Here is an 8,722-nt window from a genome sequence, read left to right on the forward strand (position 1 = left end):
ACCTAGAATTATAAGAACTAAAGAGCTTAATATCAAAATTGTAGCAGTTAAGAACTTCCTACTATGGATGTAGGCTATAATTAAGGCAACGCCACGTAGTAGCTGGCACTATTTACTTTTTTCTCTCTCAATCTCTCAATTATTCAACAACTTTCATTTGGATTTACTAAAAATGGAGTATTCGCCACAACTAGGATTAATTAACCATTCCCATTAATATGGCGCTGGTAGACAATAATACTATTGGGAGTTTATTAAGACCAAAATCTTTTGGGAGAGCAACAGAGACAATTCCCTGTAATTTTTTATTTTTAGCGAACAGCTTGTGGAGATTCTCCTAGGAGAAAGGCTGAGAAAAATGCCAATGATTCGCTTGGTTTGAAGCTAGGTACTGCATGGCCAGCTCCTTTAAATGTTGCAAACGTAAGTCCCTTGTATTGTTGGAACCAACCACTGACCTGAATCAAATACCATTCCATTCCATATTGATTAGTACTGAAAGGTACAAAAAGAAAATCCTGTTAATATCACTATTACAACCATGAATTTTGTACTGCATCAAATAGCGAGCTCATATTTTAAGTACTCTAAGCACGCTTTAATGGAACTCAACTTGTAAATCCAGCACTTACGAATAATTCTTACTATACGTAGGTTGCAAAGTGATGTCACAAGAATAAAGAGCGTTCAATGGAAAACAGGAAAGTGTCAGATTTGCACTCTCTTTGTGAAACACTCTAGTTTTCGTCTTTGTCCCAAGATATAGACTGTGTACTAGTGGAGTATCAGAATACCTTAAGGACTTCTTAAATAAGAAAACATCGTTTCACTTGCAGATGTAACTCTATATGCACAATATTCATATTTTCACACCTAGTATCCACATCTTTTAAGAATGTTCACATTTAACACGCAATACTGCTGATACTTATGGTAAGTGTACAGATTTGAGATAACCAATGGCCAAATACTTTTAAATAATTGCTAATAAAATAGAGTTGTATATTAAGATAAGATACTATCTATGTCGGGATTAGTTATAAAAATGAAAAATAAAAATTATATTGTAATGTAGTAATTTCCATATTCTGAATCCAGATAATTACCTGCTTCTTGTGGTACCAAGGCCTCCATGCATTAGTAATGGGTAGTCTCAGGACATTTAAGCTGTATCTTGTAGACAGTACAGGAACTCTTCCATCTGTGTCTCCACTGAGCCACCCACAAAGGAATACCATAAGATTGATAAATATATTATCATCACAATCTCTAGAAAATAATATACGGTAGTTACGAAACTTATACCTGTAGACCCATATTCTAACTCCTGCTGTAATTAGCTTCTTGTATATAGGAAGGACAGATGGATTTGTGTATGTCCAATTGTTAAATATAGTCGTACTACAGCCAAAATTTTAGAAAAAATTGTTCAGTTTGTATCATGAAAATCAAATTAAAAAAATTTCTTGGCCGCTTCTTTTTATTAGAAAGTTAAAGACTTGCTTCAAGTTTCTTTGAGATCAGGGAACTTCAAACAAAGGCAAACGGAACATTAACAATTAGTAGAAAATGCATTACTTGCAGATGCTCCAGTTCTTTAGCTGGTGACCATCACTAACATGTAGAGCCTTCTGAACATCAGGTCTGTTGTAGAATGTCTTAGCATAGTTATCAAGGCATGGATCGTAACCACCCAAGATTCTTGGCATCTGTTAAACAAAATCCATCACCATCATCTATTTATTCGATCAACTCGCAACACTTTAAATGAAATTAATGTGCGACATTGGAGACAATCAATATAGAGAATCATATATTATTAGGGGCAAAGTTTGCTTCAAACAAATTTTTCCTTACATGATTAGAATTAGATTAAATAAGGCTCTTATGGTATGGTTCAAATAATTTTATATGATGTGACGACACTCTATACATGATTAGATTCGAAGAATAAATTATTAATTAATTATTGCCTAACATGTATATAAACCAAATTATTAAAGTTGGAACCTGAATCTGTTCATGAGATCAATTATACATAGACAATACTATAAGTGAGGTAAGCACTCTATACTTTCATTTCAAAATGAAATGATGATTAGTGCCTCTTGATTTTATAGAAGAGTATTTTCCCTTGTACATAAATTGATTTCCAATAAACTCTAAAATGAAATATGTATTATTCCTTACCATATTAGTTGTGCGCTTCATCATGAATTGCATTGAATTGTTATCTGCATCAGTTGAATTGACAGTACAGGTTGAGGTGTAGAGGCTATAGATATCAATCTCCTTATACTGTCTAAATAATTCATCAACGCCAACAGTACAATCTTTGTTGCTCCACGTATCATTAGCGTCAAAATCACAGGTTGATTTGATTATGTTATGAGTCTCATCTGATATCACAGCATGACTCCATGCATAATCCACTAGACCTCTCCAGTCGTCAGCATCAGATGTTTCGGGATTACCCAACTGTACTTTGAGAAAGGGATTAGTTGTTTGCTTTTGTTACTGGAACAATGGGATGCATTATATATTATGTTCCCTAACTAAATTAAAAAATGTTGGGGGCCACAGTTTGGTTTCCTATAACCACTCTAAAAGCAGGATTACGTGGCTTGATGTCAAATGCCATAAAAGATTTGAGTTTGTCTTTCTCACCACAAAATGGTTTTGAGGTGGAATGTCATAACTTACGGTCCGACAAATAGTATCAGAGCCAATGTCATGGATTCGAATCATAGGAGTGTCATTATTAGGGAGAGATTGTTAGGGAACGACAATCTGACTCTCTACAACCACTTTAAAAGTAAGCCCGTATGGCGCGATGTTAAATGTCATAAAAGATTTAAGTATGTTTTTCTCATCACCAATTGGTTTTGAGGTGAAATGACACAGCTTACAGTCCGACAAAATACATAGTTGCATTGAATTTAATTATCCTTAGAAAATATATTATTATTAGTATTTCACAAGTTAATGTAACTATGTATTCAAATTTAATTGGAAAACTTAATTTATTGCTTCTAATTACTTAATGTACTATATCTAAGTTTTACCTATATATAGATTTGAACATATTAATTTTGTAATTGTCTAGGACCATACCAAAATACCCTTGAGATCAATATAAAGAGAAGGATCTTTGTTCTTGTCAAGGATGAGGTCAGCCAGTTCTGGAATGTATTTTCCTGTGAATGTGGAGAGTGAGTATTTGATAGGTATTCTGTTAAGATAAGCACAATAAACATTTATAAGAGTTAAAATACCTGCATAGCTTTCTCCAGCAATATAAATGGTTCGCGTTCTATAAGACGAGAACTTGAGGAACCACTTGTGGAGGAAGATATAAGTATCACTTGCTATAAAAATTGGTCACAGAACGTACAAACAAAATGATCAGAAGCCCTCGAAGTATTTGCAGAACAAGATTTTGTAACATAAAACTTACAAAAGGAAGAAAAATTACGACTACTACATAAAAATAATCAAGCAATTATAAACTATAAAAACTTAAATAACACTAGCCTTTGAGCATGTGTATGAGCGTGCTTAGAGGCTCTTTTATTTATTTATAAAGATTAATAATTTTCATTTATCATCATTCGGAGTTGCTACTCTGTCATGAACTACATTAGAGTTTGCAATGATTTAATTAGACATGAAAAATTAGCAATTTAGCATGGACAACTATGGAAGAAAATCTAAATAAAAATTGAAGCAAATAATCATAGAGACTCAAACAATAGTCAAATATAAACAAACTTGTTTGTGTTTGGTTCGCTAAAAAAATTTAAGTGAGAAAAAGAACCATTTTTTTTTTTTTTTGTCTTCTTCCTATGAGTGTTGAAAATTAACATGTCTTCAATTGATTTGCAAACGCTATCTTGATCATCTCTCATAGAATATTTTGGTCTTTTGTTGCCTTTATTTTTTCTTCTGTCAATTTGCACAAATATATTTTGTAAGAGTTTTTTTTTCAGCCTTTTTGAATGTTGAGTTTAAGGTTGTGTTTGAATGTTTAAAAAACAATGCTATGTCCACAACATTTTTACAATATTTTCACAACAAATCATAGGCAGTTAGTTGTTATTGGTTTAAATTTGAACTTAACATTAAGATTACTTTTTTGTCCCAACAATAGCAACCAGTAACAATCTGTCACTTAAAATTTGTTATAAAAATGTTGTAAAACTGTTGTGGATATATCATTTCTAAAATAAAAAAATAAATTAAAAAAGGTTGTGTTTTGATCGTAAGAGGTGTAGGAAACCGTTCGAAACTGTTTAGTTTGAATTTGCGTATGTAGTGGGGGAGAAATTTATCTATAACCAATTGATGTTTATCACTTTGTTTTCAATTTAATTTGATTTTTAATCTTTGATAGGAGATTTTTTTTTGGCTTTTTTTTTTCTTTCTTTTCTTTAAAATAACCCAACGGACTTCCCTAAAAAAAAATAATAATAAAGGAAGGAGTAACCGAACATAATTGAGAGTAGTTGACCTTAAAAAAAAAAAAAAGAAGAAGAAGAAGAAAGGAACAAAGGTGTAACCGAGTATTTGAGTTTAAATATAAAGCAAACTTTTTGAATTGAGAGTTTAAATATATATATATTAATTGAGAGAATTTGAATTCAAATAGAAAACAGAATTTTTAAATAGGGAATAAGAGATTTAGAAAAAATAAATAAAAACACATGAGAATTGAAAGAACAATTTTTGTTTTAATGGCGAATTGAAATTTTAAGGAAACTGCAATGAGAAAAAATGGAGAGATAATAGAGCCGAAAATTTAGGATTTGAAAATATGTAGTTTTACGTGGGAGTTAAAGATATATTGTATTTTTATGAACTTATCCTCAAGCTTTGTTTCTTTTAAACAAAGAGAGTAGGGTTTTTAAAAAAAAAATTATGAAAATGAAGATCTCAAACAAAAAAAAACTCCTTAAATAGTAGTATAGAAAATAAACTTAAGGCATGTTTGATACACTAAATGTAGATGACAATAGGAATTTTAATATTTATTATTAGGAATAAAATATATTGTAATGGAATAACTAAACATATTAATTAGTTTGGTTGTGAGTTGTAACATTAGAATAAAACTCAAGATCTATTTTAGAAAATATCTCACTCATACAATTATATTTCCTAGAACATAATATATTTTAAATTTGACGGAAATGAGTTATTTTTTTATGATTTTTTATTTCCATAATTGTTACTTGGATATGGAAAGTTTGTTTATTTGAAAATATATTAATGTTAGAAATTATTGCACCTACGAATGAATAGCTATCACAACTTCTTTAGAAAAAAAAATATTTTTTTGAGTCTTTTAGAGAGGAATATTTATTTCTCATTACAAGATAGTTATTCATAAAGGATGATTATTCTTATAATAAAAAACATAACAAAATTACTGAATAATTAAACCATAGGAACAACTATTACATTACAGTGCCAATTATAGTCAACCAAACATGCCAAAGTGAGTGCATTCATTCCATTTGATAAACTATCATTTGTCTTAATAATTTAAGATGTTATAAGAAATACTATAGTAAATTTAATCATTATTTTAACAATATTTATCTATAAACAAAGTTCATGAGCACTGGAATTTGTACGGTCCTTACCTGTAAGTACATCTCCCAAACCAATGTAATCACTAGTTGTATTCGTGTATGAAAAACCGACCCCAATAGGAGAATCCAGGAATAACATGTTAGCTTCTGTATTATAAGACATTAAGAATTCTTAATATAACATTTTAATAGCTTATTGTTATCCTTAATTAATTAAATAAATTAATGGAGAACTAAATAGTTGTTCATAGTGCAATCTTACAAGTATCTATCTATCTATCTATACACACATTATGCATTAAAATATTTGTGTGACAAAATTTCTACCTCTGTTCCATGAGTAGGGATTAGATTTAAGGCTATTTCCATCCTTATCCACTAGAAAAGGACCAATCTCTTGTGTTGCTCCATATCCCACAGAAGAGCACCCGGGCCCTGAAAAGGAAAGCAACTTGTCACCTTAGCAGAGAACACAAACGAAGTGCCAAACAAAATCGTAGATTTAAACTTCTTGTAAAGGTTCTCTCAAAAAACAGCTTCTTGGATAGGTTAAAAAACAAAAAAAGAAGTAAAATGAATTCCCATAAAGAGACATGCATACATAATACTTGAAGTAATTCTTTATTAACAATGATTTGTTTGTATAGGGTCGGGAACTGTCTAAAGACTACACAACATGAAAATTTCTATTAACATGTGCCTGCACTTTCTTCTATACACACACGCACTAGCTCCTTCTAAAAAAAAAAAAGGTTTATTATAACTTACTCACCTATGATTTGGCCAAAATTTAAGTTGTTTATCTGTGATTTAAAATTTGACATTTTACCCACTTGAACTCTATTATTTTACGCTTCCATAATTCACCTTTAGCTTTTCCGTTAAAAAACACATTTTAATTAAAAAAACATAACATAAAACAAATAAAAAAGCTAGGGTTTGAAATTTTCCTTAAAAAAAAGGATGTACATTACAGTGAACAATGCTCTCGGGCATAGACAATTAGCCAAATTGACTAACTTACATACTGTAATTAAGAAAGACTTCAAGCACAACTTTATTGTTGTTGAGATCTAGTGTTGTTGCTGCTTTTTTCTTCATAGTATCTTTTTCTAATTAAATTTCATACTCTTGGTCTTGGGTTTTTTCCTTTTTGATTCATTTGATGAATTGCAGCTTTTTGCTTCATTTGATGAATTGCAGCAGATTCAATGCAAGTTCTAGTTCCAATTGTAGTTTATTAAAGCTTCAATGGCAAGGATGGATACAGAGAAAATCCAATCTCTCTCCTCCATCTTTGGCAACCTAGACACCAGTAAGGCAATTCCTCTAACAGCGATCGTACTCTCTCCCTCTCTCTTTTATTAAAACCATTGAGTCCCATATGGGTTTTCTTTGAATTGTTGAGACTCTGACCCCTCAATTCCATGTGGGTTTTTTATGTTCTTCGTCTTTTGTCAATCAATTTATGTCACCACATGTGGACGATGTTGGGCACTCAGACATGTCTTTCTTCTCTTTGTGTGTTTGAAATAAAATAGGTGATGATATGGCAATTTGGTTATACCCAAGAGCATTGTTCACAGTAATGTTCATCCTTTTTCTTTTGTTGCAAAATTTCAAACCCTAGATTTTTGATTTGTTTTGTGTTATGTTTTTTAATTAAAATGTGTTTTTAAATGGAAAAGCTAAAGGTCGGTTATGAAAGCCTAACGTAGTAGAGCTCAGGTAGGTAAAATGCCAAATTTTAAACCACAGATAACCAACTTAAATTTCGGCCAAACTATAGATGGGTAAGTTCCAATTAGCCATATATATATATATATATATATATATATATATATTAGCTTCTAAGCATGTGCGAGTTTAAAGGTTCTTCTATTTTTTTTTTATAATTGAAATAAAGCCATTCATATCAATTTTCTAACTAAAACAAAAAAAAAAAAACAAAAAAAACTCAGTTTCTTATATTAAAAAAAAACCACGTTAATTTTTTTTTTAAAAAAAGGTATTTCTCCTTCTTTTTTTTTCTTCTATTTTTTTATACCTAAAATTTAGGAGTTTTAAAGTTCATGGCTTAAATCACTTGGAAACCCCTTAAAATAATAATATAGATACATATAGCCAGACGGATTTGGCCAAAAGATTTGATACTGCAAAGAATACTGAAAACTAATTGTAATTTGCTTGGCGAGTAAGGTTCTCCACATAAGATAGTACGTAAGTAATGGAACCCTACATCAAATTTTGTCTTAATTTTTATTCTTACAATCGTAGAAACCTCCCAATAAGGTCTATAGGCAATCATGGCATTCGACCTTCAACGATTTTAATTAATGACAAAGATGATCTAGCTACGACATAAAAGAAAATTATATATGTATATATATATAACAAGGATTTTATAAAGCTGTACATAAACAAATTAAGCTACCTAAGAAAAAGATATAGCAAGTGTCAAATAGACACTTTTACTACTATATATATATATGCTTACCTCCATTAAGCCACAGAACTAATGGTTTTTCATCAGCCCGAGTCGTGGCCTCATAGAACCAGTAAAAGAGTGCCCTTCCCTTTGTTTCATTTACAGTGACATAGCCAGCATAGTGCTTGAAGTTTACATCAGTCTGGCCAGGCAAGCCACCAGTTACAAGATCCCCATTCCCTTCTGAGGTAATTTTTTTCCCACTAGTCCCACTACTCCATTTCCACTGTCTAAAACACACAACAGGCTCCATTGATAGGAGAAGAAAAAGAGCCACAGTGTGGAGAACTTTCATTTTTGATGCAAAATCCATATTGGAAGCACACCAAATAATAACATAGACAGCTTTCACGCCACAGGAGGAAACACAAGGAGAGCCTCATATCCTATTTATACCCATTGAGGCAAACTAGCATTCATTAAATTGTATGAAATTAGACAAAAACTACCGATATGGGATGAGAGTTCTACATGGCTATTATGACCTAGGTGTTGGATAAATTATTTGAATTTAGTTTAGTAATATAATAAATCTTTCTAGATAGATTTTATTGTTATTTATAGGTATTCAATGTAATTCCTATGTTTTAGGATAGATAAGTACTATGTCCACAACATTTTTACAACAAATCATAGTTGG

General features: G+C 31.0%; 1 protein-coding gene across 1 annotated transcript; it reads right to left on the reverse strand.

Annotated features, from left to right (window-relative positions):
- Nucleotides 1–311: 311 nt before the first annotated feature.
- On the reverse strand, nucleotides 312–8,446 carry LOC142608378 (serine carboxypeptidase-like 31). The gene is made up of 10 exons (XM_075780142.1): nucleotides 8,092–8,446; nucleotides 5,922–6,029; nucleotides 5,646–5,741; nucleotides 3,276–3,368; nucleotides 3,115–3,197; nucleotides 2,191–2,478; nucleotides 1,579–1,709; nucleotides 1,306–1,401; nucleotides 1,107–1,212; nucleotides 312–458 (listed from the first exon to the last, which is right to left on the reverse strand). The coding sequence occupies exons 1-10, from the start codon at nucleotides 8,393–8,395 to the stop codon at nucleotides 312–314; spliced, it is 1,452 nt and encodes a 483-aa protein (XP_075636257.1). The 5' UTR covers nucleotides 8,396–8,446.
- Between the last annotated feature and the right edge of the window lie 276 nt (nucleotides 8,447–8,722).

This window comes from Castanea sativa, chromosome 8 (genome assembly GCF_040712315.1).
Source record: "Castanea sativa cultivar Marrone di Chiusa Pesio chromosome 8, ASM4071231v1".
In the NCBI taxonomy this organism is placed as follows: domain Eukaryota; kingdom Viridiplantae; phylum Streptophyta; class Magnoliopsida; order Fagales; family Fagaceae; genus Castanea; species Castanea sativa.

Bases quoted from the DNA above. Each gene is read 5' to 3' on its own strand.
- LOC142608378 (XM_075780142.1), bottom strand. From the start codon at position 8,395: ATGGATTTTGCATCAAAAATGAAAGTTCTCCACACTGTGGCTCTTTTT. The intron at 3,198-3,275 runs GTATTTTAACTC...CCACATTCACAG, and splicing joins TGCTGGAGAAAGCTATGCAG to GAAAATACATTCCAGAACTG. The intron at 1,213-1,305 runs GTATAAGTTTCG...TGGGTGGCTCAG, and splicing joins GTTAGAATATGGGTCTACAG to TGGAGACACAGATGGAAGAG.